This window comes from Triturus cristatus, chromosome 1_2 (assembly GCF_964204655.1).
Source record: "Triturus cristatus chromosome 1_2, aTriCri1.1, whole genome shotgun sequence".
In the NCBI taxonomy this organism is placed as follows: Eukaryota; Metazoa; Chordata; class Amphibia; order Caudata; family Salamandridae; genus Triturus; species Triturus cristatus.
In genome coordinates, this window is record NC_140580.1 from 563,075,373 (window position 1) to 563,096,496 (window position 21,124).

A 21,124-nucleotide genomic window follows, 5' to 3' on the forward strand; every position below is an offset into this window, starting at 1 on the left:
TTATAAAAAAACACTGGCTCAGACTTCGTAATCTACTTTACAACTGATGACAACAGTCTCCAACTCAATACTACTAGTCCAGCTCCTCTAACTCTTTCCCACTGCTGGTCCACATCTGACCTTCTTGAGTCCTGCCAACATCCTTCTCATGCATTAGGTCTTTGTTTGAATAACCAGCACATTTTAGGTATTTAATCTGTTCTTGGTCGCTTTAACAGCTTTGTCATCAATACCTTTAGCACTGGCATTTAGCCCAGGGTAATGTTTCATTAAAAACGGCCTTTGTACCCAAAACCAACAAGAGGGGGCCCATGATGAGCCCCACTCAATTTGTATTTGTTTTTTCTTGAAGTGCTTCACAAAGTGACCACTGTTCTCTTGAACTGTTACTACAACATCTTGCAAACGTAGTCAGTGAATCCATGGGTATTTCTAAGTAGTTTGCTGTATATTTGAACAATGACCCTAGCCAGAATGGCAGTATTGAGTCAAGTTACAAATCCCAAAGGGCTTATATCTCTTCCAAGCCTTTTTAAAGATCTGAATATAACCTTTGTAAGAGATGGGTCCATTCAGCTGATCTTCAACATTACAGACACAATGTCAGCCAGTGCATCTGAATTATGCAACACCGTGCTAGAATGTAGAGTAAGGCGCTATGATATCTTGAATAGAGGTAAAACATTTGTTCTGCGCCTCCTAAATCAAGTGCAAGAAAGCTGTACATCAATTATGAGGGAGCTCCAATGAGCCTCCATCAAGTAATTCTAACAGTAAAAGATTTGAGAGTCTTGCAAGACTCTTCCCTATACTTGGAGACACTCCTTCATGAGATTATAAGGACTCAACAATAGGTGTATATGATAAATATCATAAAAAAACATTATTACCTTACACTTGAACAACATCCCCTCCTTTCATTGCCAGGGCAATCATTAGTGCTATGCTCAATACCTCTTACACCAGAATGCAATGATTGGTTAATTAAAAGCACATGACTGCCAACAAGGAGCTCTAGGGACATTAAGCAATTCAATCAATTGATTTCTATAGCGCAGCTAATCACGAGGGAGGGTATCCAGGGGCTTGCAGGCCCAAGGGGCTCAGTCGAACTGCCAGGTCTTGAGTGCTTTTTGGAATTCCAAAAGAGAGAAGGAGGTACATAGCTGCAGGGGAGGTCATTCCAAACAACCTGGTTGCCCTTCGTGTAGGGTGCTCGGTTAAGAAAGAAGTAATACAAAAAATACCAATGTTTCTGTGGGAAGGGGACGTCAGAGACTCAAATCAGCTTGGACCAAAGTCAAGAACTGAATCCATGAGCAGTTTACACCGGTTTAATCTATTACCTGAATATTTATTCCTTAGAACAGTTCCATTAAGTATTGTAAATGAAACCTGGCTGCTCACAGTTGAAATATTACAAGAAGATACGGTCAGATTCTCAAATGTATTGCTTGTCTAAGTTCGACTTAAGCACAGACGACCAGGCCTTTTATCAGTGAAAACAACTTTTGCTGTTCAAAAATGTTAGTTTTATGTTAGTTATTCATAAAAGTTTTCGTGTGATTATAGCTACAAGCAGGAGGGTGTGCATTAAAGGGTGGGTGTGCCCTCTCAGTTTGTGAAGCACCACAGTCGAGAAAGTTTGTGATTTCGTCTTGTTGTCTGGGAGTTTGGTAAGAATTTCAAGCACCAGTGTGGTGCCCTAAGGATGCTAGTACCGACAGACAAGCGCTAACTGTACCTTTTGAGAAATCCGTCCCTACTTATAGTATGTCCATGGCAATTCAATTTTTGTGTGCTGGACAAGATCCAAACTGAGGATTTTCCTATTGGTTTATGACAACAGCGGAACATCATCATATATAGAGATTGATTACTTACATCAGATATTGCTATACATAGAATATTGCATGCAAGGAAGGCCATGGACTAAACTTCGCTTGAACATTTTTGTTTTCTTTGGGAGTGAAATCCTGCCATCATCAGCTGATCCAAACAGTCTCAGTAGTATTGAGGCACTAACTTCAGTCTTTCATCATCCCTGTTCTCGCAGATACAGAGAACCCCCTTGCCCTGCTGCATTTTTAATGCTTCATTATTTCCTAATTTCAAAACTGCAATTAAGCACGTATCTCTGCTTTGCCAGCCTTGTTAAATGTACATTCAGGGAGAGAAAATGACGATGCATGTTTTTTTAATTAAAAACTAGCCTGCTTATCTTTTTCCACTGTCTTTTTGGAAAGGTTATTAATGGTTCCTATATATTTTTTATCACATACACCTGTGTATTCTAGCCTTCCCCTGTTGCCCAAGAAAGCCCAATGAACTGCAGTTTCCAGCCTCTCCTTTCTCAATGCTTCTTTCTGGTTCCTATGTTTTTGATTCATCTCATCTGCCTATTTCACATCCTTTATTTCCTTGTGTGGTGACTTTATGTGCACGGTTCACATGGTTCGCGCAAACTCACCTTTCCAAGCAGTTCCGGGAGCCCCAGCACCTGAGCAGTGAACACCCCAAGGCAGATGAAGATGCTCGGCAACAGACCCAAGAAGCCTCGCAGATTCTTCGGTGCAATTTCTCCCAAGTACATCGGGACCACGCTGAGAGAAATACCTGCAAGGCAACCGAGAACAGGCAGGTGAGTATCTCATCGAGTTCCAGGACACGTGGCCCTTTTGTGATCATGGTTAATACCTTCCTTATGAAGCCAAAAAGGAACAGAACAAACAGATACAAACACCACAGACCAGATCATGCACACCATGTAAAACACTCTTTGATGAATAAACACAAGTAGTTGGAGGGGGGGGTGGTCGTATGACCCAACTTGCTTGAAAGTCCAAGGTGAAAAGCATCAGCTTGAACCGTCCACGGACATAACTGGCTCCACGGTCTCCTAGAGCGTGCGTAGGGTTCCACAACCTAAGGTGCCCTTCCAATGAGGGGAGTGCACAGACTCAAATAACTAAGGTGCAGGATGTACCTAGACCGAGCGGCCTCATCTTAAAAACTCAACCCCACATCTTTCACATTTGCTGGTGCCAAAAAGACGCAACGAGGGATACTGGCATTTATTCTGTGGGTCATAGAACTGGCTCAACTCGGTGACAGTGCAGTTCGACAAGAATAACTGAACTTCTACAACAAAGCTGTTGAGCAAATATAAACCTCTCAAGGGCTTCTTGGTAAACAGGAAGGTGTGAAGGATTCAGAAATAAGTAGGTTAGACTGTCTTCGAAAGGGTCTGGTGGTTTGACTCCAGTGCACGCCAGATGGTGGGCTCCATTGGCCACAAGCAGGTCCTTAAACTATACATTGTGTGTACTTTTCCAGTCATGCGTCTTGGGGATCACAATTAAACATTAATGGTGTTTATCTCTTAGACCGTGGGGAGCTGGCAGTAATGTGTAGCAATTACCTATTCTTTTGTATCTATCCATGTATATATTTATGTTGAGAACTTGTGTACAGCAAACCCAGCTAAAGAGCAATGTTGCACTGAACATGGGAGGGAGTCCTGGGCTACGAATTCAAGGAAGACCTGACCTATGTTTCAAAATCATTTACAATGAGGTGGAATATTTATGGATGGCTCATCCTAAAGAATACCAATTAAAGTTCTCTGAAGAGATGAGTGTTCATATTCTCTATGAATTAAAGGACGAATTTCCAGATCCCAGGTGCACAAACAGAGAAGACCAGACCTTTTGTATTCTCCTCTGTGCATTTATTTCAATTTCAGTGATGTCTTGGCTTCTGGTTACGTGCGGTCCGCCCTAAGTGGTTGAGCACTCTGCCAGATATGAAGCTCTTCTGCTTTTGGTAGCTTTGTAGGTGACAACTGGTCATGAAGCGGCTAAAGGCCTGAAGAGAAGCTAATTTAGTTCCTTCAGGGTTTGGACCTGTAGTGAACTGGAATGTGAGCCTTCTGTTTCAGATGCCGTAGACCAGGAGTTGCAGTCTTATTCTAAAGTCTGTGTCAGGAATGGTTTGCCCTTTTTTCAGATGGGAGAGCTTGTACCATGCTCTCTTTTCCAGATAATGCATTTGTAAGAGATTGCTAATTAAAATAGTAATGTTGGTTTAATGTCAAATGTTTGCACTAAAAACATGACCCTGCACTTCATAGAAACAGGTTTCCGAAACGTTTGCCAGTCAAGGCCTGAACTAGGCCCAGCTCCATCTTGGTTCTTGGATATCAAATGTTAATATGTTTTCATTTCTCTGCACCTATGCGGCAACATGTGCACAAATGAAGTGCTTTGAGATGATGTGCTGCTCTTGTTGACTCAGGGGGAGCCTTCTGTCAAAATGTGAATGTTCAAGGTCCTTCTAGGCTGCATTGAGGAGGCCTATTATTTCTAGGAGTCAGTTATTGTGTGTATAACTAGATTTGTATTATCAAGCTGATGATACTAGGCCTAAAGGGGAGTTTTTAATATTCATTTAGGGGGTCGTATTGGGATGGTGTTAGATGATGCTACATTATGTCCTGTATTATGATTTGCTGCGCTAATTTAACATTTTATTTACCTCATACGGACGGATTTTCACTGTGTACTTTCTTATAAAAAAGGGCTGATTCTGGAGGTGAGTCCGAGCCAATCTTTTGATTCTTAGAGAGCAGATCCATCCCAATCAGTCTTGTGCTCCTGCTGCATTTGATCTTTATCCTAATTTATTAACCATATTTTCCAGTCCGTAATGAACTCTAAATCTTTTAATACACTTTCATTGTCTCCAACTTGCACCCAGTTTCAAGAAGACTTATTTGATTGATTATGCTACCTGGGTATTGACTTTAGGGGTACATTACCTCATCTATTCTTGAGGATAATAGGAATATAAATGTTTGCGTTAATAGTTTCTTTTAATGTGAGGTTTGTATCAGAAAGAAACAAAGTGAAACAAATATTTTACATTGGGAGGCAACTGAAGAGAGAAACCATATTGTTTCTCTTGAGAGACATGCTTGAATTGGGGCAGCTTGTTGCCGTTTACAAAAATAAGGAATTCAGTCTTGGTCGTGCTGAGCTTCAGATAGGCGTTGGAGATCTAGTTCTGGAGGAGGCTAAATCCCCCTTCAAAACGGATTTAGAAATCTACTTGGTTTTAATACTTTTGAACTAATGTATGTGAAAATGCACCTTTTGACACCAACTCCAAGCAACCATTAAGTGAAAGGCACATCCCAAGTGCACTGCATCTTTAAACCTAAAACAATGTGACTGGCCGAGTGTGACGCCTAATGTACTATTTGGCACCATTTTGTAAGAACATAAGTGGACAAACTTCTATCCCACACATGAAGACATTTAAATTCTTTTAGGTTCCTTTTAATGTGGCTGGCCCACGATGCGTTCAAATTAATCAATCCATTTGCAGTTTTTTCCCCAAAAAAAGTTTGGTAAAGCCCACCCAACAGCTCGGTAAAAGATCTTCAGATGATAAGTTTAAAAAAATAGTTTTACTTATCTAATGTACCTTCCACAGTATTTCACATTGAACTTACACTCAGGAACACAAATTATTTGTTTGGAAGTCTCCCTTCATTGAAGAGGAGGCACGCTTTTGCAGCAGGAGGCCTTTGCATCACGAAAGGATGATTATTTTGAGCATTTGGGTGCACACGTCAAACTCACTCTTGGATCCTAATTAACAAAAAATAATAATAATAATATTCATACCCGAGTGAATCCCAGTGATAAACCGTCCAACAATCACTAGCTCTGGCATTTCAAGAATGCGACTACATCCCATCAATCCACCAGCGAGAAATACCAATGGTGCACTGTTCACCAGTGTTCCTTTCCTGAAACAAGAAAAAGGGAAGACACTCAAAAAAAGATTCAGCACCATACAGAATAAACATATGATTTATTGTTCTGCAGCGAATAAAGGTTTCAAGACCAGGCCGATTAACTTAAAGTGATAGCCATTGATGTTAAACATCACTATCCTATCTGGTTACTATTAGGATTAGTACTACTTTTAATCAGGCGTCAGCTAGGTGGAACGGATTATGAAAACACTGCTCCATTTTCTATAATCCTTCACATTTGAGTATGAATCGCATCATAAACAGAGTTTTAGCCAATTTGTTATCCTACATATTCATAACCACCTCAGAACAAAAACAATCTCGTTAGCCAATGTGAACTAATCACAATATATAGAATACTGAATTGGCAATGGTGACTGGAATTGTATTTCAGATGGCTAGCTCATTAGAAAGGTTTTTTTTTTTTTGCTTGTTAGTCACTTTGGCCACAACTGCTCAATTTGTACAAAACGTTTAAAAAAATGTATGCAATAATTCAGCCTTTAAAATGTTGTGCATGTCGGTGTAGCAGGTAGGTGAGAGTGAAAAAGCTGATCAAGAAATTCAAAATGTATTTGTATTTGCTAGAACTGTACATCTTTAAAACGTGGATGACAAATGTGCAACCTTTTCTTTTTCTGTAAAATAGAAAAATATTGTGAATTCGTTTTCATCTAACTTAGCTAACACGATGATATAGTTTCAAGGGCCGTCTCCAGAGAAAATAAGTTCCCTTTCATCATGATACGTGCAAAAAGTACTTGGAGAAAGAACAATGTGCAAAGAAATGAATTAAATGAAATGTAAATTTTAAATTGTTATTTTACGTCTAGTGAAAAAATGTTACTAATAATGAATGCTTGCAACGAAAAATAGAGTAACTATTTTAGCGACACAAGCATGAGGACTAAAAGCAGGAGAATTTTTTTATTTTCAAATAACATTTTGGTTCCCTTTCCTGCGGTGACAGAATTTTATGTATTGAAATGTGTCACAATTTAACTGATTTCATTATTACGATGTATATGTACAATGCCATCATTCGCTTTTGTTGACATGTGTACATCCGCACAAAACTGCAATAAAGTTTGTGTTAAAGTCTGTAAACATGAATTGCTCCTATTGTTCAGAACACTATAAAGAGTCGAATGTATTGGCCAGTAGGTCACTTTGCTTCTTTGCTTTTTACAGGAAAAAAGTTGATATTGGGTGGTTTTGGGTTAGAGGACGACTTAGAAGAGGAGGTCACACAAGCAAAACTCCACACACTACATCTCAAACAAGATGAACATAAAGCTCTAGTAACTGACAGAGCCAAATGCCTTGGGAGGGAAAAGCTGGGTAGAATGTACGACTTGGGACACAAGGCAGGGAAACAAATCGCCTGGCTCGACAAGAAGGAATGGGCCAGTCGATTGGTGCCAAAACTAATAGGTGCAGACAATGATTCCATTACTGACCCTCAAGCAATTGCCAATCACTTTGCCACCCATTACAAGACAGTGTATAAAACCAGCTCACCATACATGGAGGAGGACATTGCACTCCCAACCCTGTCAGGTGAAGACCAGCACTTCTTGGACAGTGCCTTAACAAATGATGAAATAGCACAGGCCATTAGAACACTGTATTCCGGGAAAGCCCTGGGCCCAAACGGCATACCCATTGAGCTCTATAAACTCAAACCCAACAAATTAGCCCCGTATCTAAAAGCCATGTTCGAAGAGAGCAAAGAGTTGGGGGCCCTACCACAGGATCAGAGAATAGCCACTTTGGTCACTATTCACAAAGAGGGTAGGCCTAAAACTGACTGTGCCTTATATAGACCGATCTCCCTTTTAAACGCCGTGCCCAAAATCCTGGCCAAACTCCTTGCGAACCATCTGGTCAAAGTAATTGGAGGACTAGTCCATCCTGATCAGTCAGGTTTTATGCCGCACCGCAATACTACGCTGAACTTGCGCAGGCTGCACGGGGTAGTGGGGAGAGTAACTACAATCCGGGAAGATGCCCTGGTGGTGTCTTTGGACGCAACCATGGCGTTTGACACCATCGAATGGCCTTACCTATTTGCTGCAATACTCGCAAAGTTGGGCTTTGGCCCTAAATTTATCCAATGGGTGCGGGTCTTCTATTCGGAGACCCACGCACAAGTCGTGGTTAATAACAAGAAGTCAGTTCCATTCACTCTGAGGGACAGGGATACCCCCTCTCTCCTCTCCTGTTTGCCCTCACCCTCGAACCACTTGCGGCATGGATTCGTCAGGACCCAGAGATACGAGGCCTGCGTTGGTCCCGAGTGGGAGGACCGCATCTCTCTTTATGCAGACAACATCCTCTTATACCTGGCCTCCCTGAGGAAGTCATTAATATATGTTTTGGACATCATGGCAATCTTTGGTAGGTATTCTGGATTCTCCATCAACTGGAATAAATCCCTCCTATATGTCCTGAGTGGGGACCCTCCCACCACAACAATTAGCTGCCCGATCCAGATAAATACAGTGGGCTTCATGTATCTGGGTATTTATATTACATTAGAACCCAAACTTCACTTTACTCAAAACCTTCTCCCACCATTGCAGAGGCTTAAATGCGACATAGCTAGCTGGAAAACCCTCCCGCACTCATTGCTGGGCAAAGCGGCCCTTTTCAAGATGATGTCGCTGCCCCGCTTCCTGTAGGCTTTGCAGAACACCCTGGGCCCGGTCCCAGCAGAGTACTTTAGAGAGGTTGAGAGCCTACAGAGAGACCTGTTGTGGGACGGGAAACCTTGCATTGCTTTGACCAAACTCACACTCAACTGGTATGATGGGGGGGGGGGGTGGGGGGGGGGGATCAGCCTCCCGGATATCAAAAGATACTATTGGGCAGTGCACCTTGCAGCCATTAATCAGGGCACCTATGGTCGACTGAATGACCCCGGATATGCCATGGATAGATGGACTCTGCAGGGTGGGAACTATAATAGGGCACTAAATTCCAGACCCAAACGATACCCCTTAACCGGACCAACTGAGCACTCAGTCCGAATCTGGCACGCAGTTAACAAATCTGGGCTGGGAGCGAAAACTCACTCTGGCAACCTCACTTTGGGACTCCGAGCAACTGGGCAGCTTATGGAAATCGAAGGGATTCGATAAGTGGGACCTTATCGGAATCTCACGGATCAAAGACATGTGGGAGAAGGGCGAAGTGAAATCCTTTACCTCTTTGCAGCAGCAGCATGAGTTGACTAACTCAGAACATTTTAGATACACGCAAATTCGTCATGCACTGAAATACCACTTCCCGGCAGGCTCCTCCCCTCCAGCACCCTCTCCATTAGAAGATAGATTGTTAGACGGGCATCTACCCGAAAAAGCCATTTCACTGGCCTATAAAAATATGAAAGACTCACTCGGGCCACTATGTGAGAAATGGGTGAGAGATGGTATCGAACTAGAAGACGAAGACTGGCAGGATGCAGTGTCCTCACCACGAGTAGTGGAAATCTCGGCCAGACTCAGGCTAGTTCATCTTAAAATTCTACACAGAGTATACATCACAGGGCCTAATCTGGTCCGCATGGGTAGAGCGGACAGAGGGATTGTAGGAGAGAGTGTGGGCAGGAAGGAACATTTCTACACATAGTATGGGAATGCGAATACATACAATCATACAGGCGCAGGATCCACAATGTGTTGGGCGAAGTGCTCTCAATTGTCATACGCCCAGATGCACGAAGATGCCTCTGGGCGTATGACAATGGGAGCCCACTGATTTAAATAGTCATCACATGCAATGGGGCACACTAGGGATTATGCTGGCAAAGCGGAATATAGCACGGCTGTGGGGAGCGGCGTAGGTACCTAAAGGGGAAGTCTGGAAGGAGGACCTAGACTGGTGTATGTATAGAGAAAAGACAGTCTTCACAGCCTGTGGCTGCCCCAAAAAGTGGTCCAAGATATGGGACCCTTGGAACTCCTATAGAGGACATATCTGCAATCCTCCGCTTAACATTGACTCGGATGATCCCCCCCCACCCCATAGTTTGTACCCATGGCACTCTGGCATAGACAATTACTCATTATTGCCTTTACTGAATGTATTGTACCGGATTCCTCTGCATTGTATACCATATATCGATGAATGTTAATAAAAATAATTAAAAAATATATATATTGGGTGGTTTTGATCATTTTCAGGTTGGAGCTCAATTGGCGCATTTTTCATTTGGCCGGCTCACTTCAACTTACTCGGCGCAGATGCTAATTTGAATTGTTTTAGTTTGTTTCAAGGAATGTTTGACATATGCACATCTTTTTACCGGTTGTCGAAGTACACCTTGATCTTGAAGTGCAGAACCCTCTGTGCTTAATGATGTGACTATCAGAGCATACCTTTTAGCTTATTTATTGTATTCTTACGCGATTGTTGTGCGGTAAGCATACAGTTGATCTATTATTTTATATTTGTTGGTTACCTTACTGCTTTAAGGTCAATAATATTGGCTGAATATATCTAACATTAAAAAGACGAAGTGAGAGCTCGATTTGTAAATATGATGACGTTTCTGGCTCCTCTTTACCTTCCACTGATCCTGTGGATCGACCCTTCTTGCTAGAACATAAGGGTCGAAAAGCAAGTGCAACACATTGGAAAAAGTTACTTTTCCCTGTTGGGGACAAATTTCAAATGTCGTGGGGGAAATTTCTAAATGAATTTATCCCAAAATTGGAAAGGTAGATAGCATTGAGGCAAAGATAATTTCTAGTGTGGTTGGATGTAGAGCAGTGTGGCAGGGTGTGCATACGATCCTTACTCTGTCCCGCCATCACAGCCCACCTCACCAAAAAGGATCCTAACCTATGGTGTGGGGTAGAAAAGGTGGGGAATGGGAGAAATTAGACATTCCGTGCTGAGCCCCCACCTACAGTGTCAGTTTACTTGATGGTGTTAGGCAAGGGGCAAACTCCATGCATCATCCAGATGGCAGGGGAGCACAACACATTTCTTGTGCTCTGTCACCTTCTAGCCTATTGTCAATTTCAGTATAATGTAAGTGCGAGGGATATAGCAAAGGCTTTCTTAGCCCACTCACACTGCAACCTAAATCCAGCAGAAGGATGTATTGTCCCCTTTCATTCGATTGTGGGGATGGGAAAGGCAAGGCACAGGAGGATCTGGAGCTGTGAGGCTCAAAAGGGATTGGGTACCGAGGCGTTAAAGGATTTTTCATAGGGGACAAAGCCAAAGATTGGAGACTGAGCCCTTGGTAATGGCAACAAAACACAACAAGCATTGCTAACTGCATTGGGTTTCGCCTATGTGATTAATTAATAAAGTTTTTTGTTTTTCTAAAGTTTTAGCTTGGTGAGTAGTTGTGCAATATCATTTAAAGGAACTATCTAAAAGGATTATTACTTGTTTATGGAGAAAGGAAATGTATTGTGCAGTAAAAGGTGGTAAGGTAAAAACTGGGGGCTGGGCGGGGCCCATGGCTGAAAACAATGCTTGGAGAGAGATGCGTTCCAAGCTTCTTGGAAGAAATGAAAGCTATAGGGTGGAGTTAAACAGAAACAAATGAAAGACACAGGCATGGACGGTGGAAACCCATGACTAACCAATTAAGCCTCCTAAAAGAAATGCCAGCACTTGAAAAATAAGAACATTGCAAGCGCTGTGCCGGCAAAAATGTTTTAAAAAAATAGTTCCACACAAGTGCTTTAAAGATCAGGGTTATCGATAAAGACATAAGTTAAAGACGTTCTGCTTGACCGGTCTATACAGGCCAGTCGTACAGTATAAGAAACACAGCCACAGTAGACAACATAAAGAAATGGGCCCTCCCAGGTGTGTCTAGCAGTAGGTAGTAGGATAATTGCTGCAGACACTGTATAGAGATGTGCTATTCCCAGGGTGCTCGCACAGCAGACCGTGACGGACAACCTCTCCATGACGAACAACCTCCCCAGGACTGTCCAGCACTGACAGAAAAGGGTCAATATGAATGCCATATACAGCAATTGGCAGCCCTTTGGTCGAGGCATCCGGGTCACTGCACATATTGCAGGGACATGTCATGCACTGTACAGTGGCAAGTTCCCTCTCCAGCGCAATTGCAAATTAAAGTTCTGTGATAGACCCCCTCACTCCATGATGCTTGCATGGACACTATGCAGGATGCAGTCCTTCCAAAAGGTGCATGTAAAGTCATCATGGTCACTGCAGACTCCCAGGGAGGTACACTACACTCAGAGTCCCTCTCTGGACTCTCCTACAGTACAAGGAAGAAACTGTGTGCAGCGCTGTGTACAGACTATGGCTGCCAAACTGCAGAGGTACCAATCCAGTACAGTCTCCCCTATGGCGTTCTTACAGTACAGGTAGTGGGACTCTGGACTGAATATAGTAGAAGTAGTAGGGACAGTGAGTTTTTCCTTCCCATGGTGCACGCACAGTACCTGTGACAATGTTTTCTGGTTGTCCCCCCTCATACTCCAGGGATCCCACAGGTAGGTTTGATGACCCGAACATGCCTTGTGACTCCGGAGTCTCCTGGAAAGGCACGGTGCACCGAATGGACTGCATGGAGGTTCCCAATGTTGGCAGAGTGGTGGTGGTTTGGTGGAAGGAGTATGCGCCCCGACATTGGACTGCTAGAGCAGCCAGGAGTAATAGCGCGAGCCAGTCCAGAAGGACCATTGCTCGATGAAGGTGCAGGTGTACCATGAGCTGGGGAGGGCAAGAAGTGTCTGTTAGAGCATGCGGAGGAGAACCCAGAGCATCCAGAAGGAATGAACATGTGGGTGTCTACAGAGGGCTAAGAGTGCAGTGAAGCTCAGAAATTTAGAGAGCGCCAGCCAAGTCTTAGGGAATGCCTCAGCCCTGCATATCTCATAGGTCAGCACCAGAGGAATGGGGACTTCAGGAGTTTGCCGAGGGATGGAAGGATAGTCTCTTCCCCATTCTTCTGCAACAGTCAAGTTGCATCCTGGTTTTACACTACCTTTTCGCAGATGCACCTACCTGGGACAAAAAGGCAATGCTTCCATTCACTAATAAGCTTTAAAAGCTGATGCAGTGAGTAGCTCATTGACGCTAGCTGATAACTTGCGCTTCACCGTTCATCCTGCTCGCAGTTCCTTAGACTGCATAATCATCAAAGCCTGTATAGTAGGGTGAAGCGTCTTCCAGTGTGCTGGAGGGCAATCACCCTCCTCAGGAAATAGTTACTAAACTTTTTTATGGGCACAGGCATGGTGCAACTTGTAACAGTGGTATAGGATCACTTATTAACGCTGCAAGAGCACAGCACCATGGTGCAGACCCTGGTAGGATATGCCTCACGTTACACATTGTGGAAATGATATGCACTGGGGAATCAGACTTCTCACCCTGCAGTCCGGGGTGGGGCATCACGTGGAATATAAGGACCATGGGCATGGGTAGTGCACCCCTGGGCTGGCTCTGGCACATGTGAGACCTCTTGTCCTGTTCGGCTCCCCAAGGAACTTCCTCATGAGCTTATACCATGCTGTTTACAATTAGCCCACACCTCAATGCAGTTGTTCCAGGTGTGATTGTACAATAAAAGGAGGCGCTATTTAAGCGTACAGTGCGCTGTGAAAAGGATAGGGTTTTAAGCAGAAATCTCGGCTGCACTGAAACCTGGCTTCACTGCTCCTTCCCCTGTGATCTGCGTTTCACAGACTGAAATTCAGGGTTTGTGAGTTTTAAAAAGAAGGATTAAATGTGACTAAAGCAGGAGCCGTTAGAAACCCTGCTTTACGGTTAATGGGTTCAAAGCTTGCTCCGGGTGCAGGGTCCCGCAGCTGACCACTGTGCGATCAAAATAGCCTAATGCCACCTCTGTTTAAAGTGTGAATAAACATAGTTTTTTTGTTACTTCTATGTGGAAACCTTAGAGTAGGAGGGATCGAGCACTCTGAGCCTCACTGGGAGAAGATTGTTGTACCCTCTGGGCACCTCAGGGAGATTTCTGGCTGGCACTCCTCTGCAGCTGGGGCGGAGGTGGCCGCAAACTGCTGTCTGTGTTTTTGGCTGGGAGTTGGGGGGAGGGGTCAGTGGTTAAGGACTAAATCCTTAGTTTGGGATTATTTCCTGGTATGTGTGTGTGTGTAGCAGGAGGGTTTGAGGTAGGTAGAGTGTGGTGGGAGCGGTGATGTATTGCCTCCAAATGCTAAAAGAAAGTACTGCTAACCTCTCCTGAATGCCCATCTCTTGTGATAAGGTTATCAGGACTATGTTTGTCTCCAGGGAGAGGAATGGGTTGGGGATGTAATACGGATGGCCAACCAAAGCGAGGCATGGGGTGCCTTTGCTGCCAGTACCTGTGCCTTTGAGGGATAGAAAGCAAGGATCTGCATGGAAGCGCAGTCAGAGGAATGATGGCTCAAAGGCAATATCCCCTATATTAGCAAATCAGAAAGCTGCAAGTAATAATCGGAGGCGGTGGTCCGGGCTGAAAACAAGGCTTGGAGAATGATATGTTCCAAGCCTCATGGAAGAAATAAGTTAGTGCACAAATGAAACTAAAACAAGATAAACTAATGAAAGAGATCAGATGTTGAAAACCTTTAACAAATGAATTAAGCCTCCAAACAGAAATGTCAGCACTTTAAAAATAAGCACTGGAAAAAAATTGTGCAGGCAAAATCTTAAATAAGAAAACACTTCCACAAAAGTGGATGAAAACAGTATTTGGGCCATGGGATACTGATAAGAAAGAGAAACAAAAGGGATAACAGGAAATGGTAGGCTACAGCCAATAGAAATAGAGGAAAAGTAAGTGGCAAGCACACTAACCAATGAAAAGTGAGAGCAGGATGTAAACTCATTTTAATATTTATATTAAATACAAGAGATTTCACAAGCACAGCGCATGCGAAACCTAACAAGCAGGCGAAACCTAAAAATGATGGGAGTGTCCATAAACAAATAAGTAAATAAAGATACTGAGGCATGAGGGATGGTGAATGGGAGTTAGGCACAAGAGGGATTTAAGGGGTGGGTGAGATAAGCTAGTAAGAAGGCGGAGACAAGAGATAGGGGGAACAGGAGGACTGAGGAATGATATAGCTTGAACAATGCCGAAGAGTTATTGTGTACCAAGGAACAAGTGGACTGTGTGAATGAGAGCTAGCAAGGTACAAGAGGAATGGGGCAACCCATAACTGGTACACCATACACAATCCACCTTCATGTAACAGATTACTTCACAAATGACATCTAGTGACATGACATATTAACATACTATTAACATTATGAATGACATGATCGTGTATACAATATAATCTCGGTTTATTGATTGAAATTTTAAAAGGAGTTGTGAAGTCCTCTTTATTGTTTTAAATATTGTGAGGTCATAATCATTGCATTTGGTGGGTGTTATGGTTTGTGTTACAGGTGCACAGGCTATGGATTATGGGTCCAATTATAACTGAATATCAATGGGTTTTGGTTGTGGTTTAATTTCATAACCATCACTGATCGTTAACAGTGTTTAAAATAATTTCAGTGTTTTTTAAACATGCATTGAGGGGCTGTGACCAATGCTAAACATAGCTTAATAACTATATTTTATTAGATGGAAAGGAAAAAAATTTCTATTGGCAGTTGTCTTACTTGATGTGTGTGGTGGATGTGTAGTGCTGAACAATAACGCCTCTTTATCATGTTGCATCCTACCCCCTGATCTTCATGACCTTCAATCATGTGCAGGGGGGACTGCCTTTAGGGTTTGAATGTAGTTCAGGCCTCCAGAAAAATTAACCTTACACCTACAACTGCTGCATATAGTGTCAATGCAGGGACTGCTGCATGTACCCTTTGGTCACATGCAATGGTGGTTTGCCGCTACCAACCAGCCTCCCATTCACCCAACCAACAGCAATGCAGTTTGCAAGTTAAGTCAATTCTGGTATGTTAACTTTCATGCAAATCCGCTAAGTGTCTGCCAAGTGTCGGACAGATCTATGAAACTGTGCCAAAGTTAGGAGCAAACCAATGATTTTTGGATTCCCAATTTCACTTGGACTCCCTCCCCCTTTTTTCAGCTGCGTAAAACGTGTCATTCTTGCACTGGGCTTAACTTTTTAAAAACATTAAAATTCCTTAAACAGCACCAAAGTTATTCCCACTCAAAAATGTTTTTGCGCAATCCCTTCTTTTAACTTTAACCCCTCATTGATGATTATCCATAAAACCGGTCATATCCTCAGAAGCCTAAATGTGCTAAATGTCTTGTGAATTCGTCAAAGAATACCAGTGCCAACAAATTAACAATTGTTGGCACCCTCACCATTTTAACTGTGCCACCCCATTAATAGATCTCCATGAATGTAAAAATACCAAGATTAGCAAGACATGGTAAGCCTTTTGCTAAGCTTTGTTTAGATTCGTCAACAGCACTACAGTTATAGACACATCAAAAAACGCCTTTTCAACTATCAAGATACTTCTATGATTCAACTGTTCGAAGTCAATCAAACACCTTTTTCAAATGCGAATACCTCCAAAACAGGTTCACACCGAATGAAGCAAAGACAAGTTCTACCTTCATGACTAGTTTGATGTAATTCCATTCAGCAGACTTGGTTGTATAAGAGTGCACAGTTGCCTGCTGTGTTAAAATGCAAATGTTCACCTTTTTTAACCAACTCCCTCCTTTTATTTTCTATCATCTGGATGGTTCTGCAACAAACTTATATGAACCCAGATTATTTTTTCTTAGTTTCCTGCAGATTGGTCAAACAGCACTAACGTTATAAGCAAAGCAAAAATCTGCTTTTTAGTGGAAACTCTTACCCAATATTAACTACATAGTTGCCACTGCCAACACGAATATTATATATGTTCACACACACTATGCAAGCATAAAAACAGCACAATCCAGCAAGGTTTCTGTAGTAATCACGCTACATATAGTCGATGTAATGTACAGCGTTTATTAACGGTCTGTCTCCACAGCTTCCAGGAACCAACTGGTGATTCAAAGCACAATACTCCATCACCATGACACTGACATCACAGTGATCATGGAGAAAGGAATGTACATAGAATATACAACAAGATAGAGAAGAGACTACTACAACATCTCCCATCTCTCTACAACATCCAAAACACAAGAAGAATAAAAATGAAACATGTGAGACAAACATACAACAAAAATAACAATAAAATAATACTTCCTAAATGTAGAGAAAAAGCAATTATAAAAGATACATAACAAATAAAAATCACTTAAACACAGATAACAAACTAAAGATCTAAACGATTAGGTGGAACACTAGTTCTATTGCTTCTCCGAGGAGGAACATATTTCAGCACATAAGACTCTTTCCTCTGTTCCACCCTTTCCTTCGGAGAAACTCTAACCTTGGATTGAACTTGGCTCAAGTTACCTGACTCTAAACCCAACTGTGTCACCACCTTCACCGGTACCTTATATACTCTAGAGAGGTTCCACCAATTTTTCCCATTAACTCTTATGGCAAAACGTGAAATGGCATCTACTCTAATTGGTGGACCAAACTTAGATAATCCCTTAGGAACATGCAAAGGAGATTTTATCCTGACCCAGTCTCCCACCTTAACCCTGGGCTTAGAAAGATCTCCAACATCCACCAAAGATTCAGAGACTGTACTGCGCTCACCTTCCTTGTTATCTCTATTTCCGACATCCTTTGTCGACACCTCCCATTTTTTCATACAAGCTGGGCACATATGAAAAGAAGCCTCCCTTCCTCTCAACAAAGCAAAAGGACTCAAACCAGTTACAGTACTTGGAGTCGTCCGATGAGCCCACAGCATACTCTGCACCGCCTCCCTGATGTCCACCTTACCCGAAACAGCCCACTGAACACATTCCACCAACACCCTGTTATTGCGCTCAATGAAACCATTGGCTTGAGGATGATATAGCGCCACACGTCGATGCACAATGCCTGACTGAGTCAAAAAATCAGACATTTCCTTCGAAGTAAACTGCACTCCATTGTCTGAAACTATTTCTCTGGGAAATCCCTCTCTACAAGAGCCTGAAGAAACCTAATAACCTCTCTCGAATTGGGATCAGACATAAAATGTACTTCCCACCACTTACTGAAATAGTCAGCAACCACCAAAGCGAACTTATATTTGTTAGGCAAAATGGTGAATGGACCCACAAAATCTATGGCCAATTTTAACCACGGACCATCGGGCCTTTCAATATGCTGTAACGGCGGCGATGTAACTTTGATCACCTTATCACTCGTACAGCACGTCATACACATTTCAACAACGTCATTTATTTGGCGATCCATAGAAGGCCACCAGTAAACCGCCCTAATCCTTTTTTTTGTGTTAGTCTGACCTAAATGTCCTTCATGACCATACTCAACAATGCGACTCCTGAGAGACACTGGGGGAACGAACTTATCTCCCCGCATAATCATTCCACCATCCTCCACCGAAAGTTCATCGGCAACCTTTGCAAAAGGATGAAGGTCAGAATCTAGATGCTTTTCTTTAGGCCAGCCCAAAACTATGAGCTCTCTCACTTTAAGTAAATCGTCAGACTCCATCCCACGAAACCAATCATGTTCTGAAAAGGATTCCGTACAACAAGCATCCACAACCGCAATAATACACTCATCCGTTATGTCAAGATCACACCCATCCTTCTTCAGAGGTAGAGGTGACCTCGAAAGATAGTCAGCCCTTGTGTTTCTCCCACCCGGTATATGTGCAACCAGAAAATTGTACTGCAACAATTTAGCACTCAACCTAGCAATCCTAGGCGTGTGATCCCTTACAACTTTGCCTTCTAAAATAGGAATTAAAGGTTTATGGTCCGTCAAAAGTCTAAAAGTCTTTCCCCAGAGAAAACATTTAAACCGCTCAACCACCCAGCAACACGCTAAGAGTTCTCTCTCAATGACAGAGTAATTTTTTTCACTTGGTCTTAGAGCTCTGGACGCAAACCCCACCGTGTACTCCTTCCCTTCTTTGATCTGAGAAATCATACTACCCAGACCCTCAAGGCTGGCATCCACCGATACTGTGCACTGATGTACAGGATCAAAAGGAGTAAGAATTTGACATGAAGCCAACTCTTTTTTGATCTGCCTGAATTCATTTTGACACAAGTCACTCCAAACAAAAATTGTCCTTTTCCTAAGTAACTCCCTCATGTTAGCCGTTTTCCCAGCAAAATTAGGAATGAACTTCGCATAGAATTCGCACATTCCCAAAAACGAAGACACCTGATCTCTAGACCCAGGGCAAGGAGCGTCAGATATTGCATCAATCAAACCTTCTCTAGGCACAATACCCTCACCGGAAATACGATGACCCAAATATTCAATCGACTCCACCCCAAAAGTGCATTTAAGCTTATTAGCCACGATCCCTTTAATTTCAAGGCGTTCTAAATCCTTAGAAACATTTTCATCATGTTCAACTTTGTCTTTTCCAGCCACTAAGATATCGTCTTGAAAGACCACTGTGTTTGGAACCCCATCCAACACCTTTTCCATAATCCGCTGAAAAACTGCAGCGGCTGAGGCCAACCCAAAAGGCATTCTCCGAAACTGAAATGTCCCAACAGGAGACACAAAAGCCGTTAAATGTTTGGAGTTATGGTCCAGTTCAATTTGATGATAGGCTGAAGCTAAGTCTATCTTGGAAAACCACTTAGCTCCAGCAAACTTAGAAAGGATATCATCTATCTGGGGAAGCGGATGAGAATCCACCCAAATCTCTCTATTGAGACTGCGCAAGTCAATGCATACCCTAAGACTGCCATTCTTCTTCCTGGCGACGACCAAAGGACTCAACCAAAGAGACGACTCAATTGGTTCGATTACTCCATTCTCACACATTCTCTTAAGCTCAGCAGAGAGGTCATCCCTGATGCTAAAGGGTACATTCCTCAACTTATGCTTCACTGGTGAAGCTCCTTCTTTCACTTTAATAATATGTTTGAACCCTGTGATGCGCCCTAAACTGTCGCCAAAAACTCTAGGAAAACTTTTAGACCAAAAAAACCAAACTCTCATCAGTAGGCTCATCATGAACAATGGAAACTTGCTCCAAGGTACCGGGTCTAAGAGTCAAACCGAACAGTCCTGGATGGTACCACCCCAAAATGTTCAGTCCTTTTTTCGCCACATAGACTTTCCCTTGAATACACTTATCCTTGAATATCAAAGAAGTTTCAAAGAATCCTCTCAAATCAATATGTCTCCCTTCTTAGGAAACCGGACTTCTGTCAGGAGGATTGAGAGGCTTGTCCCCCCAAGTTTCTTCAAAGAGTTCTTCTGTTATCATGGTCATTCTTGCGCCCGAATCAACTAACAGTTTCAAACACTTTCCGTCTACAAGAATGTCAATAACGGGGTCAACACAATTTCCAATTCATCCTTCACAACCACAACAAAATCAGTTAGAGAACTAACAACATCATCATAGACATCTTGTCTGGTTCCTTCTGCATATACCACATTCACACCCCCACAAGAGATACACATTTTGGCAAAATGACCTGGTTTTCCACACTTTCGACAAGCAGCATTTTTAGCTGGACACACTCGTGCATCAGGGAAATGAGAAGGAAACCCACACTTATTGCACAGGTTCCTTGCATAACCACTTTTCTTCCCTGATTTGTTTGGAACAAACTTACTCGGAGGAAGTCTAGTACTCCTCTGTTCATTATTAACTTTGTATTTATCATTACTTTTATCATTAGAATCTTTTGAGTCTCTGTCCTCGCTGTGTTCTTTTATAATACTTATAGTATTTTTCTCTGGTTTGAGTTCTTTTGAGGATTTCTCCGACAACTCTATACTTTTTACAATCCCAATTGTTTCTTCTCGAGAGGAGTTTTTTAAGGTAAGCAGTTTTTGCTGAACCTTCCTATCATGGCAATGAACTACAATCTGATCACGAATTAACTGGGAACAAAAGTGTTAGAATTCACACTCAGACGCTAAGATGCGTAATGCCGCTACATAGGATACAATACTTTCCTCAGTTGGCCCCGGCGGCGCAGCGGACGGGCGCAGCGGGCGCCACGAAGGCGCGCCGAAGTTGCGCCTAAGTTAAGCCCGTCTGCGCCCGTCCGCGACGGGCCGGGACCAGGGGCCACAGACCTTGCCTCTCCTTTGGTGTATACCTCGGCTCAACTGTCTGCTTACTCCACTACTTCTCCTCTTTCTCCTTCTCTACGGCTTCATTTAGATGCTTTGGGTATTTATGCCCACCCTTCCTTTTGTTCCCTCTCTGATGGTAGTACTTCTTCCCTTACCT

At 42.8% G+C, this 21,124-nt stretch overlaps 1 protein-coding gene across 2 annotated transcripts in view; it reads right to left on the bottom strand.

Annotated features, from left to right (window-relative positions):
• Nucleotides 1–21,124, bottom strand: part of LOC146867631 (solute carrier family 2, facilitated glucose transporter member 9-like) — a 348,731-nt gene that overhangs the window by 121,909 nt on the left and 205,698 nt on the right. For both annotated transcript variants that reach the window (XM_085606472.1, XM_085606473.1), the window contains exons 4-5: nucleotides 5,691–5,815; nucleotides 2,471–2,616 (exon numbers count right to left, since the gene is read on the bottom strand). In XM_085606472.1, the coding sequence (XP_085462598.1) occupies nucleotides 2,471–2,616; nucleotides 5,691–5,815 (271 nt within the window). The remainder of the gene's footprint in view (nucleotides 1–2,470; nucleotides 2,617–5,690; nucleotides 5,816–21,124) is intronic.